The sequence below is a fragment of the Oryzias latipes genome, chromosome 1 (assembly GCF_053564925.1).
Source record: "Oryzias latipes strain Hd-rR chromosome 1, Olatipes_Hd-rR_3.1".
NCBI lineage: Eukaryota > Metazoa > Chordata > Actinopteri > Beloniformes > Adrianichthyidae > Oryzias > Oryzias latipes.
This window is the reverse complement of record NC_136237.1, coordinates 413,137-440,125: the sequence shown is the minus strand read 5'-3', so window position 1 is coordinate 440,125 and position 26,989 is coordinate 413,137. Positions and strand designations below refer to the sequence as shown.

The 26,989-nt window shown below is 43.5% G+C and overlaps 2 protein-coding genes across 4 annotated transcripts in view; both read right to left on the bottom strand.

Annotated features, from left to right (window-relative positions):
- Positions 1-26,989, bottom strand: part of tmod1 (tropomodulin 1) — a 114,671-nt gene that overhangs the window by 1,925 nt on the left and 85,757 nt on the right. Inside the window, exons 8-11 of one of the 3 annotated variants that reach the window (XM_023952050.2) lie at positions 15,418-15,525; positions 15,194-15,337; positions 14,913-15,057; positions 505-626 (exon numbers count right to left, since the gene is read on the bottom strand). In XM_023952050.2, the coding sequence (XP_023807818.1) occupies positions 523-626; positions 14,913-15,057; positions 15,194-15,337; positions 15,418-15,525 (501 nt within the window). In that variant the 3' untranslated portion in view covers positions 505-522. The remainder of the gene's footprint in view (positions 1-504; positions 627-14,912; positions 15,058-15,193; positions 15,338-15,417; positions 15,526-26,989) is intronic. The other 2 variants (XM_023952021.2, XM_023952078.2) reach the window with 2 other exon arrangements.
- Positions 1,811-14,569, bottom strand: LOC144991100 (uncharacterized). The gene is made up of 2 exons (XM_078944888.1): positions 11,502-14,569; positions 1,811-5,823 (listed from the first exon to the last, which is right to left on the bottom strand). Exon 1 carries the CDS (start codon positions 14,455-14,457, stop codon positions 12,391-12,393), a length of 2,067 nt encoding a protein of 688 aa, XP_078801014.1. The 5' UTR covers positions 14,458-14,569; the 3' UTR covers positions 1,811-5,823; positions 11,502-12,390.

Sequence of the window (26,989 nt, the reverse complement as noted above, 5' to 3'; positions counted from 1 at the left end):
GCAAGTCCAGAGGAAAGACGATAGAGGAGAAGAAAGATCCAGCAGACATCCGAAAAGAACAATGACACCTTCACAAACATCATGGGCTGCAGGCGGAGCAGGAAGCTGAAGCAAAAATTGAATTTTAGGTCATATTCAGTAAAGGTTGCTCAGAATACTGAGCTTAAATGCAGAAATAGAGAATTTTCAGATTTCAAAGTTCTGCTGTTTCATATTTCAGCTGTACTGAGTTCAATTCTGGAAGATCTTCCTTTATTGTCTATTATTTATCATCCAGAGAACTTTCCATTTCATAGTCAAATATCTTTCTTACAGACAGAACTTCCATTGAATAAACAGATGAAATGAAATCCAGAGGATCTGAAGAGCGCCCTCTTTCAGACAGATGAGACCAGAACACAAAGACAGAATCTGACAGGAGGAGATGTGGAAAGAAGCTTCTGTGTCTGACAAGAGGTGACAGCAGATGGAGGAAGAGCCGGAGAAGCAAAGCGGCGCGCTCACACGGTGCTGCTTTGGGCTTTACTTAGTCCTGGACTTGAACTTCTTCCCGAAGGCTCTCTCAAGTTCAGGGACGGATAAAGTGAGCGTGAAGGAGCCGTCTGACTCTGACCTGACGACCCGGGCTTCAAGATGAATAAGAGGAGAGGATAGAATTTAACACAAAAACACATTAGGAGCTGAAACCTGATCACTGCACAGATGATAGATTAAGACAAAGAATGATAAACATTCACAGTAAACTCAGACAGAGCTTAAATGGATCAGATTTACTTTTTAAACAGATCCCAATTCTTGAACAGTACATAGCTCAGAATTAGCTCCCAGGTTTGTGCTGGTGCACAAGAGCAGTCATCCTGTTTTTTCTCAGTGCTCTTTCCGTAGCACTGATGTCATCGCTATGGAAGGGGCTGTTTTCATTGGCTGAGTAACAAACGGATGACATCACAAGTTAAACTCACAATCACGATAAGAAGACCTCATCTAGTCCTCCTGACAGAATCAAATATTCCCACAAGCTCAGGTGGCAGACAGAAGGAACCACAGCTGAGAGTTGCTCTGGGTCAGCTGCACCTGAATGTCAGAACCTTCATCCAGAACCACATTAGTTCAGTTCAGACCAGTTCAACAGTTCAACGTCTGCAGATGGAGCCTGAACTGGGATTTATACACCTGAGTACGTCTGCTGAGGTGCCAGGTTAACATGTAAAGGTCATTATGTAAAGGTTAAGGGTTAGTTTCAGTTTCAGTTTAGTTTATTTCAAACACAAATGAAAAATCAACACAACACGGTGGTTTAAAAGAGACCTAAAACAATACAGTGTGCTTGAAAAGGAGTAGGTTGAAGAGAAATCTTGTCTGCTCCCAGCCCTTTTTACAAAGCCTGATGATGTGTGTATTTAATATATTGCTATTTACAGATAGGTACAAAACACTCACTGTACAATTCTGCATGCATTGTTTTGTTAACCCTTGTGCTATCCTAGGCACTTTAACATTGGGAGTTGGGTCATCTAGACCCACTAGACAGAGCTCTGAACCTATTTTCTTCAATGATTTGTGATCTTCACTGGTGTCCATGGATTACATGAACTCTTTCCACCTTTATCCACCTTTGTCATGGTAGGGAGAACACCTCAATGGAAGGGGGGGGGTCCACTAAGATAGCACAAGGGTTGATCATTTCTGGCCTCATAAAGTTCTATTAGTGACTTCTTGTAGTTTGTTTTGAATACATGTAGACTTTTGGTTTGTTTTAAACCTTTATCCAATCCATTCCATAAATCCACACTACAATTAGATAAACACATTTTCTTTTTTGTTGTTTGAATGCTCTGCTTTTTGAAGTTCAGTTGTTTTCTAAGATTGTAACTCCCGTCTCTGTCTTTGAACATTTGCTCTAAGTTTATTGGAAGTAAGTTGTATCTGGCTTTATACATGATGAGAGCTGTCTTCAGTTTTACTACATCCGATATTTTCAGTAAACCCGACTTTAAAAATAGAGTGTTTGTATGTGACCCATAGTCCACTCCATGAACGATTCCAACAGCTTTTTTTTTGTAAGACACATAAACACTGTAGGTTTGTTTTATAAGTATTTCCCCAAACTTCTGCACTGTACTGTAAATATGGTAGTATTATTTTGATTTGATTTGATTTGAAATGGTTTATTTCAAGCAATTAAGTACAAATAATACACAACAGCAATATAATCATCAGTTATACATTATTACAGTAACTAATCAAACTTAGGATAATTATACATATTAATAAATATTGCTTGAAAGGGAGTGGAAGGAAGCGAACTTATATAATCCCACCCTGTTATACTATAACCATTTTATTACATGATTTATCAATATCCGGTTCCCAGTTTTTATCAGACAGAATTAAAAATCATAAGATATCGATAAAGCACATGACAAAGATGAATTACTAAAGTATTACGTCAAAAATAACTATTTTAGAAATCAACATGGCAAATGCAGATCAGTCATCTGAAATAGTTCTCTTCGATGTTATGACTGCAGACATTAGATTCAGGTCCATATCTTTCTTCAGCTGATATCAGCGACGGTGAAAGTTGAGGTCAAGTTGTCTGCAGGTCAGAACTCTGCTGTTATTCAGGTTACCTCAGACATACAGAGAAAGTGAGGAATCCACGTGTCATATTTCTTGAAATTATTTGGCTCTTTGGTCTATTACTCCATGTTGTTTCAGACGACCGTGATTAAACACTTTTCAAAGTCTTTCATGGTGTTCACAACCAGAACCTTGGACCGGTCCTCTGGACCGAGCGGTTTGACGTAAATCCTGCAGCCTTTAACCCAAGTGTTCTCAATCTGCTTAGAAGCCGTGAGATGCTGAGATTTCAGCATTCCTTCTGGTCAGATGGTCGTTCAGATAAGCAGCCGAACCTTTCAGGTGTTTCCTTTGGTTCATCAAAGCTAGCTTGTGTTTGTGATTCACAAACCTGATGAGGATTGCTGGTTTATCCGTCTCCTTTCTCCTGGGGAGCAGGTGGCAGGTCTCGATGGTATTGAGATCCAGGGAAATCCCTTTAGATGTGAGAAATGAATGTATTTGGTGCTCCAAAGACTCTGCACCGATCTCCGTATTAGCACTGCTAGCTACGCTAACGCTAGCATTAGCAGTGCCTGCTCCTGCATTCAGTTTCGCTTGAGGCTTGATGATCGGTACTCCAGTGAGAATGACATTATTCATCCTTACTTGCTGATCCACATCGTCCAGTCTTTTCTCCAGAATCTCGACCCGGTTTTCTCGCTGCTCGTTTTGAGCCCGAAATCTTCGGAACTCTTCCATCATTTACCAAAGTGGCGTTAGCTTAGCCGACACTTGTTCCATAAAACTTTTCAGCGTTTCTTGAATAATGTCAAGAGTCTTTTTGAGGTCTTCGTATTCCTGGGGTTTCTTCGGGGGCATGGTCAGCTCTCTTTTTTGGGGAAAATCAACCTTTTAAGTAATTCGAAGATAGTTGTATTCGCAGAGAGGCACGCCACGCTCCCTGCCCGTTACCCGGAACCGGAAAACCAATTATGGATGAATATATCAGTAAACATGCTTTGTGAGTGAGAGTATGGCGCGTTTTTCCCAACACTGCTATGCTTTTAGCAATTTTAGCTCTGACCTGCTTTATCTGTGGTTTCCAGTTTATTTTGTCGTCCAGAATTACTCCAAGGAACTTGATTTCAGACACTCTTTCCAGAACGTGATTATCAATGGCAATTTTTATTTTTAAATCTGCAGGAATGTGGCGATTTCCGAAAATCATGGATTTAGTTTTGTTAACACAGAGTGACAGTTTATTTTTGTCAAACCATTGTTTTAGTTTCCCTAATTCTGTATTTACTACTTTTACATTTTCCCTGAGGTTCTCCCCTGTACAGACTATACTTGTGTCGTCTGCATATAAAAAGTATTTGAGTGTATTTGATACCAAGTTTATGTCATTAATGTATAGGATGAACAGTATGGGACCTAATATTGATTGACCCTTGTGGAACTCCACAGCTTAAATTTAGCAGGGATGATTTACAGTCATCCAGTTAGACAAACTTCTGCCTGTTATTAATGTAACTGTTTAACCATTTAATGCTGGTCCGCGTATTTCAGATCTTTCAAGTTTGTTTACTAAAATTTTATGTTTCAGATCGATGAACACTCCTACTGTGAACTCTTTATTGTCTCTGCTATTTATCATTTCTTCTGTTAATTGCGGAATCGCCATGGATGTTGATCTGTTTTTTCTGAAACCATATTGGTCGTCGGATATTAGTTTGTGTTTTTCTACACAATTTTCCAGCCTTGTGATCAACACTTTTTTGAGTATTTTTGAGAATTTGCAGAGTAAAGATACTGGTCTGTTATTTTTTAGTTGGTGTTTGTCCCCTGATTTGTGTTGTGGGATCACTTTGGCTATTTTTATTTTTTGTGGAAATGTTCCTGTTTGAAAGAATACATTGATAACTATAGGTTAGCGGGTCAACAATGGAATCTATGACCGTTTTTTATCACCATCATATTAATTCCGTTACAGTCTGTAGATGTTTTGTTTTTGAATTCGTTGACGCTTTTAAGAACTTCTTTTGCTTCCACAGGTCTTAAATAGATCGAGTTAAGATTTATTTTTTTGCAGTGATTGAGTGTTTCTTTTTCTGATATTTTTGAAAAGTTTATTTCGTCGGCTAGCTTTGGCCCCTTTTGTTTGTTTTTTTTTTACAAAATATTCATTAAACTCCTTTGTCATGTCCTGAATATCATTGCACATCTCATTTTTACCAACTAGAGAATCTGGGTAATTTGTTTTCTCTTTGTGTTTTGTTCTTTCCACATTTCTTTAGTGTTTGATTTATTTTTTGTAATATTTCTGTGTAATAGTCTTTTTTGCATGTTCTCATGATACTGGTTAGTTTGTTTTTATATTTTTTGTATCGCTGTTCCGCTTCAATAGTTCTGTTTTTTAAGAATTGTTTGTATAAACTGTTCATTTTTCTGCATGCGTTACTCAGACCGGTTGTCATCCATGGGTTTTTATTATGTTGTTTTCTATTACAGGATTTTGTAATTGGGCAGTTTTTGTCGTATATGGATGTAAACTCCTGTATAAATATGTCATAAGCTGCGTTGACATCATTGCTTTCAGACAGAGTTTTCCAGGTTTGTGCTTGTAGTTCTGATTTAAATGCATTTATTGATTCCTCTGTTAGTTTTCTTCGAGAAACTATTTGCTGTTTCTCTTTTATTTCTCTGCAGTGCATTCATAGTTAGCAAATACAGGGAGGTGGTCACTGATGTCTGTCATTAGTAGTCCGCTCTTTATTCTGTTTTCTATGCAGTTTGTGAAAATATTTTCTATCAAGGTTCCGCTTTTTCTTGTTATTCTGCTGGGTTTGTTGATTAGTGGTAAAGGCTTAAACTGTACATTGTATGCGTGACATCTTCTGTCTTGGTGTGATTGTTTGGGATCAACAAATCTATGTTAAAATCGCCATAAAGAAACATGACCCTTTTGGAAATATTAGCAAACATGTTTTCAATAGCACTAGTGAAGGTTTCCATGTCAGATGCAGGGGCTCGATACACGCAGCTGACTATGATGTTACTCTGTCTCTCCATCCTAATCTCTACTGATATATATTCCATGACATCATCAATACAGCCCGACATTGTCTCCACAACTTTGTGTTTAAGTCTGTTGTGTATGTAAAGAGACTGTTATTATGTAAAGGTTACCATGTTCTTCTTTCTCTTTCGGCTTTTCCCATCAGGGGTCGCCACAGCGAATCATCCTTTTCCACCTCACTCTATCATGGACATCTTCTTTTTTTTTTTTTTGAACACTTTATTTAAAGATTTTCAATTTTTTATAGAAACACACATACATATAAAAAACAGCTTTAAAACTGTACAGTCGTAGAAGATTAAATAAGTAAGAACTAAGTATATACATATATACGTACATATACAGGCCTATAAAATTGAGAGTAACATAAAACCTGCCAACCAGTGGCATGTGAAACACAGCTTACTTATAGATTCCCTTAGTCAAATTTTTATAAAACAGACAACACCGACAGAAACCCAAATAGGAGACAACTAAAATAGACCAAACATACTCTTATAGGGTAATAAACAACAACAAAACAGAACAAAAAACAAAAAAAAAAAAAAAAACACATTTATATACACATACACTGCAGCTCCCTCTTAAAACCGCTGATATATTCTTTAAAACCCCTTACCTCATGTAAATGGCAGACCCTCAACATATGTTATGAAAGGTGCCCACATTTTATAATATTTGCCTGTTGAGCCCTGTATGTTATACCTGAGGTATTCCATTTGTAAACACATCATGGCTTCTCTCACCCATTGGACAAAGGAAGGGGGCCGTTCATCCTTCCACTTCACTAGAATTAGTCTACGTGCCAGGAGAGATAGAAAAGCTATTGCGTTCGTTTGATATGAGTTTAGTCCCTCTGTGTTCGGGAGAGCACCAAACACTGTTGTGAATGGATTGGGATCAATTTTCCTCCCACACAAATGTGAAAATGTTTTAAAAACAGAGTCCCATAGCCTATCTAAGGCAGTGCATGACCAGAACATGTGACTCAACGTAGCCGGTGAATGGTTACATCTTGGGCATCGATCGTCACTGCTGTTGTATATCCTTGCCAGCTTAGCCTTCGTTAAGTATGAGCGATGAAAAACTTTGAATTGTGTCAAACTGTGTCTAATGCAGATAGATGTTGAATGTATGAGGGTAATACTTATGTTCCAGATTTCCTCTGGAATCTCAGAATTCAGGTCTAGCTCCCAGGAGTGTTTCAACTGACTTAGTGATGTGGGGTCAATGTGATGTAGTTGATTATATATTTGCGAGATCTGACCTCTGGTGGTGGGTTGAGACTGCAAGCAATTTTCGAGAGTACCGGGGAGTGGTTGTATTGGATAAGTGGTGAAGTGTTTCCCTGCAAAACTACGGACCTGTAGCTATCTAAAAAAATGAGACTTGGGGATATCAAAATTTTTACAGATGCTTTCAAAAGACATAAATGAACCATCAACAAATAAATCAGTAAAAAAAACTATTCCTTTTCTCTGCCATGTTTTAAAACCAAAATCATTTAGGGCAGGTGGGAAAAATGGATTGGAGGAGATTGGTGAGTAAATGAGAGTCCGCTGAAACCCAAAGTGGCGACAACATTGGAACCAGATCTTAAGGGTGTTTATAATCACTGGGTTTCTGAAGCTCATTTTTTTAGTGATTGGCAACGAGGCACACATAAATGACACTGGTGACGCAGGGAGATCAGAGGTGAGTTCCATAGTGGACCAGAGGGGTCCTCTGTTTTCTTTAAAAGTGCGGAGCCAAATTGAAAGTTTTACAATATTTGCTGACCAGTAATAATATTTAAAATTTGGCAAGCCAAAACCACCTTCAGATTTAGAACGTTGCAATTTGGACCTACGTATTCTTGGGCATTTTTTATTCCATATACATGAAGATATGAGTCCATCTAACTTTGTAAAGAATACCTTAGGTAGAAAAAGGGGAATCATCTGGAAAAAATACATAAATTTAGGCAGAACTGCCATTTTGATCGTGTTAATTCGCCCCGCTAAAGAAACTGGTAAAGCTGACCATCTGGCCAGATCTGCCTTTGTTTTCTCCAAAAGTGAGGAAAAGTTGTATCTAAAAAGAGTATTATAATTATTTGTAATTTTAATTCCAAGATAAGCAAATGATTTTTTTTCTACTGTAAGTGGAAATTTTGAATAATCCCAGTCTCTTGCCAGTTGGTTAATGGGAAAAAGGATACTTTTTCCTAAATTCAGTTTGTACCCTGATAAAGATCCAAAGGAGCTAAGTAGTTCTAACATCCTCGGAATAGACTCCTCTGGGTTTGCGATGTATAAAAGTAAGTCGTCAGCATACAATGAAGTTTTATGTACCTCCCCACCCCGACTGATCCCAGTAATTCCCTTGTCTGTTCGTAGGGCTATTGCCAGCGGCTCTATTGCAAAATCAAAAAGTAGTGGGCTCAACGGGCATCCCTGACGGGTGCCTCTATGCAAGGCAAAATATTCGGAGACGGTACTATTGGTGCGAACAGATGAGAGGGGCATTGAATACAACGTTTTAATCCAGGATATGAACCCTGAGCCAAAGCCAAACTTGCGCAGTACAGCCAGCAGATATCTCCACTCCACGCAGTCGAAGGCCTTCTCAGCATCGAGTGAGACAATTAGTTCTGGAACATCAACAGAGTGGTCGGAATATAAAATATTAAACAAACGCCTGGTGTTAAAATATGACTGGCGGCCAGCCATAAAACCTGTCTGGTCTTCGTGAATAACACTGGGGGCTATTTTCTCCAGGCGAAGCGCTAGGACTTTAGTTAAAATCTTGTAGTCCACATTAAGTAGACTAATTGGTCGATATGATTCGCACTTCTGGGGGTCCCTGCCTTTTTTTAAGATTACTGAAATCGTGGCTTGGGATAATGTTTGAGGCAGTTTAGAAGTTGCATGGATTTCTGCAAACACCATGCAGAGTAGAGGGGCAAGTTTGTTAGCAAAGACCTTGTAAAAGTCTGATGGAAATCCATCAGGACCTGGAGCTTTGCCATTCTGTAATGAACCAATTGCCATCAATATTTCAGCCACAGAAATATGTCTCTCAAGTGTCTGTTGTTGATCTGATTCCATCGAAGGAATATTTAGTTTTTCCAAAGAAGCTTCAATTTCATCGGAATTACATGTACTTTGACTGGCATAGAGATTTTGATAATAGTTCTTGAAAGCTGTATTAATTTGTTTGGGATCTGTCACTACTTGAGTTGAGTCTGTTTTGATCTCTGTTATTGAATGATTAGAAATTGATTGTCGCAGCTGGTGTGAGAGCAATCTGCTTGCTTTTTCCCCATGCTCATATACCTTTTGCCTTGTTCTGAGCAGTAACTTCTCTGTTGCTTTAATTGATAATGTTTCAAATTCAGATTGCAGCAAAAGCTTTTGTTTGTATAAATCAGGTGTTGGGTTGCTGGCATACTGCACGTCTAGATTTGCTATGAGTTCGGTTAATTCCCTAAATCTCTCACCACACTTTTTGTTCTTCTGAGCTGTAAAAGAGATTATTTGCCCGCGTAAATATGCTTTAAGAGACTCCCATATTAGAGTTTTAGAAACATCAGGTGTGTCGTTTATTTCCAAAAAAAGATCAATGTGTGAGGAAATATATTTACAAAATTCTTCATCTGATAACAAGGTTGAGTCAAGTCTCCACACCCGTTGTTGCGGGGCATGAGCCGTGGGAAATGAAAGGTCCAATTGCACAGGAGCATGGTCCGAAATAACAATAGCATGGTATTTACAATTAATGATCCGAGAAGTAAAACTATTATCTACCAAAAAGTAATCGATCCTTGAGTATGAATGATGTACCGGAGAAAAGAAAGAGTAATGTTTTGCTGATGGCTCAGTAATACGCAGCGGGTCAGAGACACCATAATTTTGAATGAATGTGTTGAGAACAGAAACTGATTTAGGTGTCGCTGCTGACTGACGTGTGCTTGATCTGTCAAGAATCGGATCAAGAACTAAGTTTAGATCCCCACCCATGATGAGGTGATGAGTGTCTAGACCCGTTAACTTTGCAATCAAGCTTGTGAAAAATTGTGGGTTATCCCAATTAGGGGCATAGACATTAACCAAAAGAACTGGGGTGTTATACAATTTACAAGCAACAAGAACAAAACGACCATTAGCATCCTGAATCACATTTGTACAGACAAAGGAAAGGTTTTTTTTAATAAGTATGGCAACCCCTCTTGCCTTTGTGTCAAAAGCAGAGTGGTATGTCTGTGAAAAAGAGCTATGAGATAGCTTATGAGCATCAGCGGCACGCAGATGTGTTTCCTGGAGAAAGACTATATCTGTTTGGAAATTCAGCAAATGTGTAAAGACTCTCCTCCGTTTGACCAGATTATTAAGACCCTTAACGTTCCATGTAAGAAATGTCACTGAGTTGGGCCCCACTGTTTGTCTTAGATTAATACGGGCAGCCATGTCTACTTAGGTTTCATCTTCTCATAAGGGTGCACACCCACACAAGGATGAGGTATATATATTTGGAGCTGCAACAAGAAAACAAAAACAAAAAAACAAACAAAGAAAAAAAAAACAATAACAACCTACAAACCAAAAAAAATAACACAGAGACTAAACACATTAAACCCGAATCTCCCCCCTCCCCCCCAATGAGCTGGTGTACCATGTAAACCTGTCCAACCACTATACTCACCAACCACAATGCTCATAACAGAAAATACCTAGGATACAAAATATTCCCATCTAACAGAATCTAAACTAAAATGTAACAAACCTCCCTCTCCAGAACACTCTCCTTCATTTGTCTCAGTCTTCCTGCTAGTTGTTGTGCACCAGATATTTCTGGGTGTAGTCTTTGGCTGCAGCAGGGTCCAGGAATATTTTCTCACCCAAGCTTGAAGAAATTCTCAGCCTCGCAGGGTACAGCATCCCATATTTCACGCCCTGGCATCCTCGCAGCAGCTCTTTAACCTCTTTAAAGGCTCCTCTTCTCTTTGCCACTGTGGCTGGGAGATCGGGAAAAATAAGGATCTTGTTGCCATCATACTCCAAAGACTCTTTCCTAGCTGCTCTGCGAAGCACATCCAGCTTTTCTTGATAATAGTGAAACTTCACTATAAGTGGCCGGGGTTGCTTTCCTTTGGCCGGGGTGGACTGCAGTCCGCGGTGCGCTCTATCCAGCGTGGGGGCCGAATCCATGCCCAAAACATCCTGAAGTAGCTTAGCCACCGAGTCAACAGGCCGCGTGCCAACTTCAAACTGCTCCTTTACCCCGAGAATGCGAATATTGCAGCGGCGTTGCCTTCCCTCCAGGTCCTCTGTCTTCTCCGTCAGGGTTGTCACAGTAGCTTTTAAGCGGCACATTTCTTCTTCCATGTTCACCACTCTGTCGGAGTAGTTGTTTGTAGCATTCTCCAAGCTAGCTATCTGGGCCCGATTGTCAGCAATGCTAGCCTCCAGTGGACTTAGCTTAGCACTGAATTCGCTTCTCAGACCTTCAAGTTGATCTTTGAAATCCCGTCGGAGCGACTCCATATTTTCGTTCAGCATTTGGCATTTAGATTCAATTTTCGTGTCCAGCGAAGCAATCTTAGCCAGTACTGTTTTCTCCGAGTTCGTGATAGCATCCATTAGCTTAGCCATATCCATTGACCCGGGGCTGCTCTCGGTAGCTTTGGCAGTCTCTGACTTTTTGGTATTTCTTGATCCAGACATCACAAATGAACGTCTTCAGTTCGGTCTAAGAGAGCGTTTCTGGAGATGGTGGATCGGTTCAGGACGTTAGATGTTTATTATTTAACCGAAAAATCGGGTATTTCTGCGGAGCCACAAGGCTAAACGTCTTCACATGTCGTTGCTCAAACCACCTCCATCATGGACATCTTCTACCCTAACATTAGCCAACCTCATGTCCTCTGTTAAGACATCCATATATCTCCTCTTTGGCCGTCCTCTTGCCCTCCTGCCAGGCAGCTCCATCTCCAACATCCTTCTACCAATATATCCACTATCCCTCCTCTGAACATGTCCAAACCATCTCAGTCTGGCTTCTCTGACTTTGTCGCTAACACAGGCAACATGAGCCGTCCCTCTGATGTACTCGTTCCTTATCCTGTCTAACCTGGTCACTCCTAAGGAGAACCTCAACATCTTCATCTCTGCTACCTCCATCTCAGCCTCTTGTCTCTGTCTCACTGCTACCGTCTCTAACCCATAGAGCAGAGCTGGTCTCACCACTGTCTTGTACACCTTTCCTTTGAGTCTTGCTGACACTCTTCTGTCACACAACACTCCTGACACTTTCCTCCACCCGCTCCAACCTGCCTGCACTCGCCTCTTCACCTCTTTTCCACACTCCCCATCACACTGAACTGTTGACCCCAAGTACTTAAACTCCTGCACCTTCTTCACCTCAGTCCCCTGTAACCTAACGCTTCTACCTTGATCCCTCTCGTTCAGACACATGTATTCTGTCTTACTACGACTGACCTTCATACCTCTTCTTTCCAGAGCAAACCTCCACCTCTCTAGCTGTTCCTCCACCTGCTCTCTACTCTCACTGCAAATTACAATGTCATCCGCAAACATCATTGTCCAGGGAGATTCCTGTCTTACCTCGTCTGTCAGCCTGTCCATCAGCATAGCAAACAAAAAAGGACTCAAAGCTGATCCTTGGTGTAGTCCCACCTCCACCTTGAACTCCTCTGTCTGACCTACAGCACATCTCACCACCGTCATACTTCTCTCATACATGTCCTAAACTACTCTGACATACTTCTCTGCCACTCCAGACGACCTCATACAGTACCACAGCTCCTCCCTCGGCACCCTGTCATACGCCTTCTCTAAATCTACGAACACACAATGCAGCTCCTTCTGACCTTCTCTGTACTTTTCCATCAACATTCTCAAAGCAAAAATGGCATCAGTGGTGCTCTTACGGGGCATGAAACCATACTGCTGCTCACAAATCTCCACCTTCTTCCTAAGCCTGGCTTCCACTACTCTTTCCCACAGCTTCATTGTGTGGCTCATCAACTTTATTCCTCTATAGTTGCTGCAGTTCTGCATGTCACCCTTGTTTTTAAAGATCGGGACCAGAACGCTTCTCCTCCATTCCTCAGGCATCTTCTCACTCTCTAGAATCCTATTGAACAACCTCGTTAGAAATTCCACTGCTGTCTCTCCTAGGCACTTCCATACCTCCACAGGTACGTCATCAGGACCAACGGCCTTTCCGCTCTTCATCCTTTTCAGAGCCTTCCTCACCTCATCCTTTCCAATCTCTGCTACTTCCTGCTCCACAACAACCACATCTTCCTCCCTTCTTTCCCTGTCATTTTCCTCGTTCATCAGCTCCTCAAAATACTCCTTCCATCTTTTCTGTACACTCTCTTGGGTTGTTAGCACCTTTCCATCTCTGTCCTTAATCACCCTTATCTGTTGCACGTCCTTCCCATCTCTGTCTCTCTGTCTGGCTAGCCTGTACAAGTCCTTCTCTCCTTCCTTTGTGCCTAACCTGTCATAAAGCTCATCGTAAGCTTTCTGTTTGGCCTTTGCCACCTCTCTCTTCACTCTACGCTGCGCTTCCTTGTACTCCTGTCTACCTTCCTCAGTCCTTTCTACATCCCACTTCCTTTTAGCCAACCTCTTCCTCTGGACGCATTCCTGTACTTCCTCATTCCACCACCAAGTCTCTTTACCGTCTTTCCTCTTTCCAGATGACACACCTAGCACCTTCCTACCTGTTTCCCTGATAATCTCTGCTGTAGTTTCCCAGTCCTCTGGAAGCTCATCCTGACCACCCAGGACCTGCCTCAACTTCTGCCTAAATTCCTCACAAGTTTCTTCATTCTGTAGCTTCCACCACTTGGTCTTCTTTTCTGTTTTCCCTATCTTCTTCTTCCTGACCTCCAGAGTCATCTTACACACCACCATGCGGTGCTGTCTGGCTACACTCTCTCTTACCACCACTTTGCAGTCATTAACCTCTCTCAAATGACCTCGTCTACATAGGATGTAGTCCACCTGAGTACTCCTACCTCCACTTCTGTATGTCACTCTATGTTCCTCTCTCTTCTGGAAGTAAGTGTTGACTACAGCCATTTCCATCCTCTTCGCAAAGTCCACCACCATCTGTCCCTCCAGATTCCTTTCCTTCACACCAAACCTGCCCATCACCTCCTCATCACCTCTATTGCCCTCACCAACATGCCCATTAAAGTCTGCTCCAATAACAACTCTCTCTCCTCTGGGAAAACTTTCTATGACCTCATCCAACTCACTCCAGAATCTCTCCTTCACTTCTAACTCACAGCCAACCTGTGGCGCATACCCACTGACTACATTCACCATCACCCCTTCAATTTCTAACTTTAGGCTCATCATCCTGTCTGAGACTCTTTTCACCTCTAGAACACTGTTTACAAACTCCCCCTTCAGAATCACTCCTACCCCGTTTCTCTTCCTATCAGCACCATGATAGAACAGTTTGTATCCTCCTCCAATACTACGTGCCTTGCTGCCCTTCCACCTTGTCTCCTGCACACACAGTACATCTACCTTCCTTCTCTCCATCATGTCTGCCAGCTCTCTGCCTTTCCCTGTCATTGTGCCAACGTTAAGAGTCCCTATTCTCAAACCTATGTTCCTGCCTTTTCCCTTCTCTCTCTGGCAACGGACCCTTCTGCCTCCCCTCTTTCTTCCACCAACAGTAGTCAAATTTCCACCGACACCCTGTAGGTTAACAGCATCGGTGGCGGTCGTTGTTAACCCGGGCCTCGACCGATCCGGTATGTCTAAAGTGTTGTGGATGATTCGCATGGTTATTTTGGCAATTTTTACGCCGGATGCCCTTCCTGACGCAACCCTCTCTATTTATCCGGGCTTGGGACCGGCACAGAAGTTACTGGCTTGCAACCCCTGTGGCTAGATTATGTAAAGGTTACCATGTAAAGGTGATCATGTACAGATTAACATGTAAAGGTTAACATGTTCAGGTTAACAGGTAAAGGTTGACATGTAAAGGTTATTATGTAAAGGTTATTATGTCAAGGTTAACAGGTAATGGTTAACATGTTCCGGTTTAACATGTAAAGGTTAACATTTAAAGGTTATTATGTCAAGGTTAACAGGTAATGGTTAACATGTTTCATTTCTATTGCATGACTGAAAGCAGAGTCCAACCCGTCCACATCGACCCATCCCCCTTCCAGCAAACCAAAACAGAAACTGCATCACAAACATAGGAGAGCTTTGACATGTGCGTAGAGACCCACCCAGGTCGTTGTTGTTCATCATGGCGTTAGAGCCGCGCAGTCGTGGGCCCTGTTGCGTGAAGTGGTATCCAAACTTCAACAGTGTGGTGTTCTTCTCCAGCATGCTAGCTATCTCCATCTCCACCTTGTTTCCCAGAGGCTGGCTCTAGAGTTCAGCAAACATTTCCATGTGATGGAGATGGAGAAAGAGTGTTGTGAAAGAGTTAAAGAAGAAAAGAATAACCCAACTTTAACCATAGTTTAGTCCAGACTGAAGCAGCAGCTGCTGTGTCCACAGATACCTGATTGTCGATTTTCAGCTCCTGCAGGGTGGTGTTCTTCTGAAGAGACTCAATCAGAGACAGCACTCCTGCTCCTGTTATGAAGTTGGACTCAACATTCAGACTCTTCAGGGTCGTGTTCACCTTCAGCATCTCTGCTAGGGCCTAAGGTAACACGCCACACATGGTTTTAAAAAAATCATCTGTCAGTGACCTTTAAAGATGAATTCAAACCAAACACTCACAAATGCTACTGGGTCGTTACTCCTGGTACCGACGATGCTCAACCTCTCAACCACAGAGTTCTTCATCAGAGCTTCAGCATAAGCCTTCAGAGTTGGAACAGGAATATTCTGAAGGAAAATTCACAGAACAAAAACAGGAACCTTTGAATTTCTAAAAAAGGTCTCTAATCGATGTTTCAGTTTGGCTTCAGGAGCTTCACACAGAAAATGGCTTTATTTTCCACAAAACCTTTTGTTCTGTGACCGAAAATGTTGTTAAGTCAAATGAAACAAACAACAATTCTAAAACTTTCAAACTGTGGTGCAATAAATACAATATTTTGTTTTCATGACTTTGGTGATTTTTCGCTAGTTATTTTTGACAATCTAAGGTCAAATTCTGACCTCCATCCATGTGGAAGTTTTTCCATTCCATCAGAATCAGAATTTTTAAACATTTGAACTTTATTTCTGAATTCTTTTTCAACCCTTGATTTTCAAATAGCAACATTTTATCCCCGAAAATATTATTTAATATCATAAATATTTTTATTTTTAAGACTCAACATTTCGATGGCCCAGAAATTCAATGTAAAAACACTAGATGGAGAAAACATTGCTTCTACTGTCTCACTAGAATAACTAATCAATCTTAGAACACATCAATATCCAGCCAATCAAATCATGACATGTTCATTCATTTTTCAACTTAAAATACAAAACAAATCATTTTTGGATTTTCCCATTTAAACCAATTGAAACTCAAGCAAACGGATAATGGTTAGGGTTAGGGTTAGCGTAACCATCAGGAAGTAGTTTGTTGCAGCTGCAGGTGAAGAGTAAAAGAAAAGAACAAAGCAGCTGAAGGCCTCTTGTGTTGGACAAATTTTACTGTCACAACAGGAGTTATGAATCTTCTGACAAACCAGGTCTTTTTTTAATAAGCCCCTTTTATAATTTAGACTAAACTTTATTTATACAAACAGCAAAATGTTATGACTGTAGGACAGGTGACTCCTGGTGCCACAGGGTGGCAGCACTGGCGATATGAACCCTTGTGCTCCTATGAATGGGCCAGACGGGACACCGTAGGTCGGTGGGGGTTTTGCTGCGTTAGCGCCATTTTGTCTTCAGTTTCCCTTTGCATGTTCTGAAGGTAAGATGGGCTGTATGGCTCCACAAACTGGTAATTTGTAATCTTGTTTCATGACTGTTCATTAAACTGTTTTAAACTTTTATGTTGAAAAAATAAGTATGAGGCACTTGCACTTAGTTTGGTTTAAATAAAGTTTTGATACGAAGCAGCTGTTAGCTAGTTGTCAGGGGGAGGAGTCCGTGAGCAGGCTGCACGTGACGGCGATGCAGGCAGACATGATTTAATTCCATGGGATGTAGACGCTAAAATATATATTTTTGTATGATGTCGCTGTAATTATCATTTTGTATTAATCTTTAGTAATTTTATTAATTTATGGTTTTATTCTGATTTATGTTTCTTTTGTTTTAAATTGACAATTTGCTTTGTTTGCGTTTACCTGACATGGAGTTTCCCTTTGCATGTTCTGAAGCTGCCTGACTGCTGAGTGAATGTCGCTTTATAATTAAAAAGAAGGAGTTTGTGGTTTAGTCACAATCCTGAATCCAGCATCCAGTGTCCTGTGGTTCTCTGTTCGTCACTCCACCACCATACATCAATAAAACCCAACGCAGAGGGATGACGTCGGGGGGCCTGAAGCAGACCTGCTGATCCAGAGGGTTACATCTTTGGTGCCGTGACCCGGATTGTGACAGTCTCTTGGACCCTGCAGACTCTGGTTTTAGACAGGCATCCACCTATAAACGGGTATCCTTTATTCTCAAGAAGTGGAGTGTAAAGTGATTGAGTTTTCCTGTTTTTGGAAAAAAAAAAATGGGGGTGTGAAATATCAGTGTTGACATTATTTTTATTCTAAGCTAAATGAAACCTGATTTATTTTTTTTTTCTTTTCTTTAAAAGTGTGCTACCTATTAGTTTTCAAGATCATGCCTTATGCAGCTACTTGGTTTAACTTGGAGACATTTTGAACAAGTGGGTTATTGCCGGACTGTTGTATGGTTTTGATTTGAATAGTGACTGAATTTAATTTTTTTTCTGTTTTAATTTAACTTTATTTTTACATTGCCTATTCCTCATACCTTGGGCTATAAAGTATAACTTGTCCCACGCCCAATTCCAAATACACTCCTAGCATTCAGAACGGACAATCTTTTTGCATGTGTGCATAATACCGGCAAGCAGAATAAGATGTTAAGCGAGTACGTAGACCCTCCACTAAACCTGGGGACGTCCCCCGGTGCACCTGTACACAGCTGTCCTCAGGGTCCAGCACTAAGCCACTCTCATGAACTTGAGATCAAAGTTATTCCCTGCAGTGATGGGGGAATGACAGAACACAACACAGCAAGCCAACAGCCAGTAGTGAGACCAAAGCAGCTCTATGACACCACCCGTTATACCAGCCCCCACTCGCAGCTCTTGGGTTTTGAGTCCCAGCCTCATAGACACCCCCTGGGGCAAGACCCAGAGTCATGGCTAAGCTTGCAGCCCCCTGTGCTCTCACCATATTACACTACACCAGCCCCTCCGGCCCAAGTCAGCATTCGTAGGCCTCCTTTCAACCCTGGACCTCAGCCAATGGCTCCGCCTAGAGACATTCGGCACCCCATGCCACAACAAGTGCCAACTGTGCCAGAGCTCCCCATACATCCCCAAGCTGTCTCCCACCTCAGCCCTCCGCTCACTCCAAGGCAACAGGGGTACATGGGGTACTCCCAATTCTGCACCGTGCCCTATGCTCCTGCACTGAACCACCATCACCCACCAGCTGATGTCACCGCAAATGGCACTCCACCTACAGGATGTGTCTCCCAGATGCCCACACTGCGGTCACCTTTTTTTTACTCTCAAGGCCCTTCAACTGCTGCCTTACCTCCAACCATGGGTGCATTGGAATCCAGCCTGACTCTGTCCACCCCTATAAACCTGAAGACCACATCCCATGATAGATATAGATAGTTAGATATTCCTTTATTAGTCCCACGATGGGGAAATTTCCTTATTGCGGCAGCAGTACAGAAACAGAGAGCAGTATATAAAAGAAAAAGACTATGGAATAAGTATAAACACCTATATACACAATATACACACATACATTCCAAAATATTGCACAGGATGATCATATGATCGGTTATTGCACAGGGTAAGATAGGACCGAGTCGATGATGTTGTTTGACGTTGTTCACTGGTAGCAGCTAAGGTTGTAAAGTCTGATGGCAGAAGGTAGAAACGACCTGCGGTGTCGCTCCTTCAGACACTTAGGATGTCTCAGTCTGACGCTGAAGGAGCTGCGCAGTGAGGACACGGACTCATACATGGGGTGGGCGTCGTTCTCCATCATGGATGATAGCTTAGCTACCATCCTCCTCTCTCCCACCTCCTGTATTGAGTCCAAAGGCAGCCCCAGAACGGAGCTGGCCTTCTTCACCAGCTTCTCCAGTCCTGTCCGCTGCCGAGATGCCGCTGCACCAGCAGACCGCTCCATAAAAGATGGCTGATGCCACCACAGAGTCGTAAAAGGTCTTTAGGAGTGGTCCCTGCACTCCAAAAGACCTCAGTCTCCTCAGCAGATAAAGCCTGCTCTGTCCTTTTTTGTACAGTGCTTCTGTATTGTGTGACCAGTCCAGTTTATTGTTGAGGTGAACACCCAAGTACTTGTATGAGTCCACTCTCTCAATGTCCCTTCCTTGGATGTTCACTGGTGCTAATGTAGAGTGTGCCTGCGAAAGTCCACCACCAGCTCCTTGGTTTTCCCTGCATTAATCTGGAGGTAGTTCTGCTGGCACCAGTCCACAAAGTTCTGAATCAGTTCTCTATACTCTCTGTCATTGTCATCCATGATTAGTCCGACAACGGCAGAGTCATCCGAGAACTTCTGCAGGTGACAAGATGCTGAGCTGGACATGAAGTCTGCGGTGTAGACAGTGAACAGGAACGGAGCCAGATCTGTTCCCTGCGGTGCTCCTGTGTTACAAACGATCATATCTGACTCACAGTGGTGAGACCTCACATACTGCAGTCGGTTTGAGAGATAGTCCAGCATCCATGCAGACAGATGCTGGTCCACGCCCATGTGCACCAACTTGTCCCTCAGCAGCAGCGGTTGAATGGTATGGAAAGCGCTGGAGAAGTCGAAAAACATGACCCGCACAGAGCTCCCAGTCTGGTCCAGGTGTGACAGAGCTCTGTCCAGGAGGAAGATGACAGCATCCTCAACTCCGATACCGGGCTGGTAGGCGAACTGCAGCGGGTCCATCGACTGGCTGACCATGGGACGAAGATGTGTGAGCACCAGCCTCTCCATCGTCTTCATCAGATGAGAGGTCAGCGCCACCGGTCTGTAGTCCTTGAAGTCAGTCGGCCGGGATGTCTTCGGAACCGGGACCACGCAGGATGTCTTCCACAGCTGTGGCACCTTCCCCAGCTTCAGGCTCAGACTAAACATGTGCAGCATAACGCTGCATAGTTCATCTGCACATGTCCTGAGGAGCCTGGGGCCGATGCCATCTGGGCCAGACGCCTTCCTTGCCTTTGTTTTTCTGAGCTGCCATCTCACCTGGGCTTTAGTGAGTGGCAGTGTGGGGGTTGGTGCGGGGAGGGGGCTGCGGGCTGAGTCGTCAGGGGTGTCGGAATGAAGCACAATGGGTGTAGGGGTCGTTGAATGCAGCAGTGTAGGAGATGACAGGGTGGGGGTGGGCAACTGGTCGAATCTATTGAAAAACAGATTCAGGTCGTTAACCCACGTCTGGTCCCCCTCAGCCTGAGTGCCGGGCTCATTGTATCCAGTGATGGTCCTCAGCCCTCGCCACACCCCGCTGACGTTGTTCTGCTGCAGCTTCTCCTCCAACTTCCTTTTGTAGCTCATCTTTCCCTGTCTGATGTTGCGCCTCAGCTCCTTCTGTACAGCCCTCAGCTCCTCTTTGTTGCCTGATTTAAAGGCCCTCTTCTTCCCCTTCAGGAGAGCCTTTATCTCAGGAGTAATCCATGGTTTACTGTTGAGAAGCAACGTACTTTCCTGGTGGGTACGGTGTTCTCCACACAGAAGTTGATATAGTCCGTCATGCATTCTGTTAGACAGTCAATTTCCTCCCCATGTGGACTACACAGTTCCTCCCACACTGTAGTGTCAAAACAGTCCTTCAGAGCCTCCTCGGTCTCATCAGTCCATGTCCTCACTGTGCGGTAGACAGCTGGTTGCCTGCATACACAGGGTTTGTACACCGGAAGGAGATGAACCAGGTTGTGGTCAGATCTTCCCAGGGGGTGCAGAGCAGTTGAAGTGTATGCCTCCTTGGAGTTGGCATACAGTAAGTCCAATGTTCTGTTGTCTCTGGTGGGACATGAGACATATTGGGTGAGTGTTGGTAGTGTGGATGATGGAGGGGCATGGTTGAAATCTCCAGAGATGAGGAGAAGGGCATTGGGACTCTGGGTTAGAAGTCTATTCACCACAGAGTGCAGGACATCACACGCATCATCGCCATTAGCAGAGGGGGGGATGTACGTAGCGATCACAATGACATGTGAAAACTCCCTCGGCAGGTAGAATGTCCTCATGCTAACGGCTAGCAGTTCAATGTCCTTGCTACAGATCTGCTCCTTAACAGTGATGTGAGTGGATTTACACCATCTGTTGTTCACAAATACCGCCAGTCCTCCTCCCTTTCTCTTACCACTCTCCTTTGTCCTGTCCGCTCGCATCAGCTGAAATCCGTCAACAGTCACCACCGAGTCCGGTGTTAGCGCTGTTAGCCAAGTCTCCGTAAACACCATGATGCTAGCTTGCCGGAATTCCCTCTGATGCCGGGTGAGAGCAGTTAGCTCATCCATCTTGTTAGGGAGCGATCTTACATTCCCCATGACGATGGACGGCACGGTGGGTCGGTAACGTCTCCTTTTAGCCCGACACAGGGCTCCAGCTCGGGATCCCCGTCTTCTCCTTCTTAACTCTTGAGGAACCTCAGGCCTTTCTCGATGTAGCATAGGCGCGTCGCAGAATGCCCACAGCTGATCTCTGGTGTAAACAATGGGACCGTCACCGTGGATACGTGCGGAGTTCCCAAACGTGACATCGAAACGTGACATCGCCTGTCCACCCAGGATGTTTCGAATGTTCTGCAGATGTGCCCACAGCGGGTGCAAACAAGTGTGTTGGCAGAACTTCCTCCTGTTGTTTTAGATGAGCCTGAGACCAGTGAACCTCCTATGTCAGAGCCTTACGGGGATGTGGGGACTGAGTCACTCCCTGCCATGACAACACAAGTGATACGGGCTGCTCAGAGGGGGGACCCCGTTATCAGTCCAGTCCTTCACTTTAAGAGCCGGAGCCAAAAACCCTGTCGCAGGGTGAGAGTCAGTGGTGACACGCAAGGAAGACTCCTCTTAAAGGAGTGGCGAAGGTTGGTAATAAAAGATGGGATTCTGTACCGGAACATAGAGGACACTCACAGAGATGCAGTCCTGCAGCTCGTTTTGCCTAAGCAACTTCGAAATTCAGTCAAAACTGCTCTTCATAATGACTCGGGGTATCTGGGATTTGAGAGAACGCTGCAGATGATCAGAGAGTGGTTTTACTGGCCAAGAATGTTCCAGGATGTAAAAACATGGTGCGAGCAATGCGAAAGATGCTGCCTCAGGAAAACGCCAACCGCAGGTCTCAGAGCTCCTCTGGTCAGTATCCACAGTAGTGCACCCATGGAGCTTGTGTGTGTGGACTTTTTGACCCTGGAAAAGTCCAAAGGTGGAATAGAGAATGTACTAATTGTAACAGACCACTTTTCCCGATATGCACAGCCCTACCCCACTAAAGACCAAAAAACTCGCACAGTGGCTAAAGTGCTCTGGAAAAACTTATTTTGCAGATTTGGTTTCCCATCAAAATTGCATGCAGACCAAGGTCGCAATTTTGAGAGTGCTATTGTGAGAGAGCTCTGCAAATGTGTCGGCATCACCAAAACACACACCACGCCTTACCTTCCCTAGGGGAATGAAGTGACCGAGAGGTTCAACAGAACTCTGCTCAATATGCTTGGGACACTTGAGCCGCACCTGAAACCCCACTGGCATGAACATTTAGATGCCATGACACATGCTTATAACTGCACACGGCATGATTCCACAGGCTATACACCTTACTTCCTGATGTTTGGGAGACACCCCAGGCTTCCAGTGGACCTTGTTTTTGGACTCTCTATCAGGGCTGAGGAATGTGGGTACAGTGACTATGTGCAGACCCTCTCTGACTGTCTTTCACAGGCTCATGCCCAGGCTAGCAAAACATCTCAACATGCCAAAGGACAGCAGAAGAAGTACTATGACCGAACTGCAAAAAGCCACGCCTTCAGCCCAGGGGATCGGGTGCTGGTCAAGGTCTGTCATATAGAGGGGCGACAAAAGCTTGGGGACAAATGGGAGTGTCACCCATACATTGTAGTGAAAAAACAGAAAGGCATCCCGGTCTATGTGGTGCGTCCAGAGAATGGAGGAGCAGAACGAGTTGTTCATAGAAACCTCCTCACTCAGTGCATGTTCCTCCCAGTGGAGCAGAACTAAGATTCTGTGGAGGAGCTGCTAGAGACTGACGTAACAACTGGAGACATAGGCACGAGCCCGGTGTGATGGAGGACAGAGTGCTGGGGGATGAAGAGGACAATGTGTAAAGGGATGTGCAAGACTTGACAGATGGTGAGCATGAACACGACAACATGGTGGACTTCAGCGCAGAACTGATGAATGAGGCAGGAGAGACTACAGCAGCTACAAGTGGGGGTCACACTTCTCAAAATCCTGACTTTCCAAAAAGAAACCCACCTAGGAATAGGCGCCCCCAAAGAAACTGTGCCCACTACACCAGGCCGCAAGCCATTTGAAAGATCAAGAAAAGATAAACCGAGGCTGGGAGTTGTGGCAGAGAGTGAAAGCTAGGAGAGAAGCTCGGTCATAATGATCCATTAGAAATAGTTGATTCATTTGGGTTCAAACTAAACAAAATTTTAATGGGACACAATATTGTTTGTTCGGTGGGTGGTCTTTGAAGGGCTAGGGCAGGGGCATTTGTCTGATGGCTGGGACGCCATCAACAGGGTGAACAGGGCCACAGGGTGGCAGCACTGGCGATATGAACCCTTGTGCTCCTATGAGTGGGCCAGACAGGACACCGTAGGTCGGTGGGGGTTTTGCTGCGTTAGCGCCATTTTGCCTTCAGTTTCCCTTTGCATGTTCTGAAGTTAAGATGGGCTGTATGGCTCCACAGGTTGTTACAGTTACACATGTTCCAAACTGGTAATTTGTAATCTTGTTTCATCACTGTTCATTAAACTGTTTTAAACTTTTATGTTGAAAAAAGAAGTATGAGGCACTTGCACTTAGTTTGGTTTAAATAAAGTTTTGATACGAAGCAGCTGTCAGCTACTTGTCAGGGGGAGGGGTCCGTGAGGAGGCTGCACGTGACGGCGATGCAAGCAGACATGATTTAATTCCATGGGATGTAGACGCTAAAATATATATTTTTGTATGATGTCGCTGTAATTATCATTTTGTATTAATCTTTAGTAACTTTATTAATTCTCGGTTTTATTCTGATTTATGTTTCTTTTGTTTTAAATTGACAATTTGCTTTGTCTGCGTTTACCTGACATGGAGTTTCCCTTTGCATGTTCTGAAGCTGCCTGACTGCTGAGTGAATGTCGCTTTATAATTAAAAAAAAAAGGAGTTTGTGGTTCAGTCACAATCCTGAATCCTGAATCCAGCATCCAGTGTCCTGTGGTTCTCTGTTCGTCACTCCACCACCATACATCAATAAAACACAACGCAGAGGGATGACATCGGGGGGCCTGAAGCAGACCTGCTGATGCTGAGGGTTACATAACATTTGGGGCCATGTTATAAAATGGCCCAACCAGGCTCACCCAAAGTTTAAATTTTGGCGGTTCCCAGCGCTCAAGGGTAAGTACCAGAACCCAGACTACAGGGACACGGACACCCCCCAGGCTCAAATGTGATGTGAACACCGGCTCTTGGTCTTGCCAGAGAGGGATCCCTCTCCCTGTGTGGAGAGACGGCTGCCGGGCCCAGGAAGCCAGCTCCCAGGGAACACGGGCGCCGCTGCCAAGGGCCTAGTGCCCCCTACCAGGGATGAGGTAGAGGACTGAAGATCAGAGGGCCCCCCTTCCTTGTGCAATGTGTGTGTGTGTTTTTGTGAGCGTGTGTGTGCATGTATGTGTGCGTGTGTTGGTGTCTATATTTTGAGGGGTTACGAGTGTGTGTACTAAGGGGTGCAGTTAAATTGGTGGGAAGCCCATAACACTTAACACACAACACGAAGCCCAACATTTAACCCTTGTACTATCTTGGATGACCCCACCCTTACATTGAGGTGTTCTCCCTACCATGACAAAGGTGGATAAAGGTGGAAAGATTTCATGTAATCCATGGACACCAGTGAAGATCACAAATCATTGAAGAAAAACGCTTCAGAGCACTGTCTAGTGCAGGGGTCGGGAACCTTTTTGGCCAAGAGAGCCATAAATGCCACATATTTTGAAATGTAATTTCGAAAGAGCCATACAATAATGTAGTGTCCCTTCCCCACACTGAGGCACGGAGACTTAACCTCTTTTAAAGTTCTTTATTCCGATTACTGCAGACCGCAACAAACGCCGTTCAATTAATTCAGCAACTCCTGAATCTCTCCCGCCGACACGAGAGCGCTTCTCCCAACTTTATATTCCCCTGCTCCCGCTGCAGCCCTCCCATTACCCTTATTCGGCCCATAGCTGAACCCCATTGGTCCAAACTACCTAACAACAGGCTGAGCGACAGAACTGAGGGCCAATCAGAGCTCTGCTTGACGCGTTCAATGAACTCCAGAACTTTTAACGCGGCCCAACAGCCACCCAACTCAGTCCGCGACAATATGTTTAAAACTAAATATACAAGTGAATGTGTGCATTTGATTTAATTTCAACATTTTTAAAGTACAATAAGTCTGTGGATTCTTTTTAATATTGTTATTCTGTTGCTAATAAATGATGAGTATTTCTCATGGTAGTTTTGCTGATTGTCTAGTCTGGTTGATACGTGGTGAGTTTCTGCTTCATGCAGGCGTTGAGACTTGAGACGTGATCTTAGGTCTGAATGTTCTGTAGATGTGAGACAGACATGGAGCCAAACACACACTCACACGCTGCAGTGAGTGACGGGAAGCGGGTTTTACGTTTTTACAATCCCTGCGCGATTCACCTGCTGCCTGTCCCCACAACCCCCCCCCCCCCCCCTGCTTTCCTCACACATCCCGTCTCCGCATCTGCGCGCTCTTTCTCAGAGACGGGAGCGCGTAGTTTTATGCACGTCAATTCACTGGTTTCCAGCTGGTACAAACTCTGTGAAATAATAGATAATAGTAACTTATAGTGCTGGCGCAGATTTTTCTCTCTAAGCACTGCTACTACTGCGCGCCTCTGGCATCGCATCGCGCCCGAGAATGACTGGTCTAATGAAAAAAAAAAACTATAATTAAAGATTTGTCTGCGAGCCACATGTGACCATCAAAAGAGCCATATATGGCTCGCGAGCCATAGGTTCCCGACCCCTGGTCTAGTGGGTCTACATGACCCAACTCCCAATGGTAAAGTGCCTAGGACAGCACAAGGGTTACTCAAGCTTATGGAGCAGAGAAGCAAAGGCTGAAAAGGGCTGTTAGCACAACAGAAAATATCATTGGCTGTTCTCTGCCTGAAATTTACCAAGGATTGAAAAACAAATCTGAAATAAAATTCAAAGGTTTAAATATTCTGAATCTGATGGAACAGAAAAACTTCCATACATCCAACCATTTTCTTTTTTTTTTACTTGTCCTGTCCAACAGCTGGACAAACAGATGAGAGCTGAAGGCCTCTTGTGTTGGACATATTTTACTTTAACAAGAGGGGTTATTAATCTTCAGACAAACCAAAGGTATGTCTGGATAAACCCCTTTTGTAATTGAGGCCAAACTTTATTAATTTCAATCATGTTTGAAAATCTTTGGTGTTGGACCGGATGGAAAAGGAAACAAGGGAAGAAGAGAGAGGGACGTTAGAGAGAGGGGGGTGGGTAGAAGGGTGATTATAGAAGGAGGGGGTTGTAGAATCATAATCATTACGGTCAGGTTTAGATGTAATACCAATCTAAAAGGGGCGGGCTGTCCACACACACTCAAATGAATGTTATAAACATACCTGTTGGCTGCAAAAATGTCGACATGTCAACATGTTCACAATACAGATAGTGTTTTTTTTATTTGATTTTGATTTGAAATGGTTTATTTCAAGCAATTAAGTAGAAATAATACACCAAAGCAATATAATCATCAGTTATACATTCATACAGTAACTAATCAAACTTAGGATAATTAGACATATTAATAAATATTGCTTGAAAGGGAGTGGAAGGAAGCGAACTTTTATAATCCCACCCTGTTATACTATAACCATTTTATTACATGTTTTATCAATATC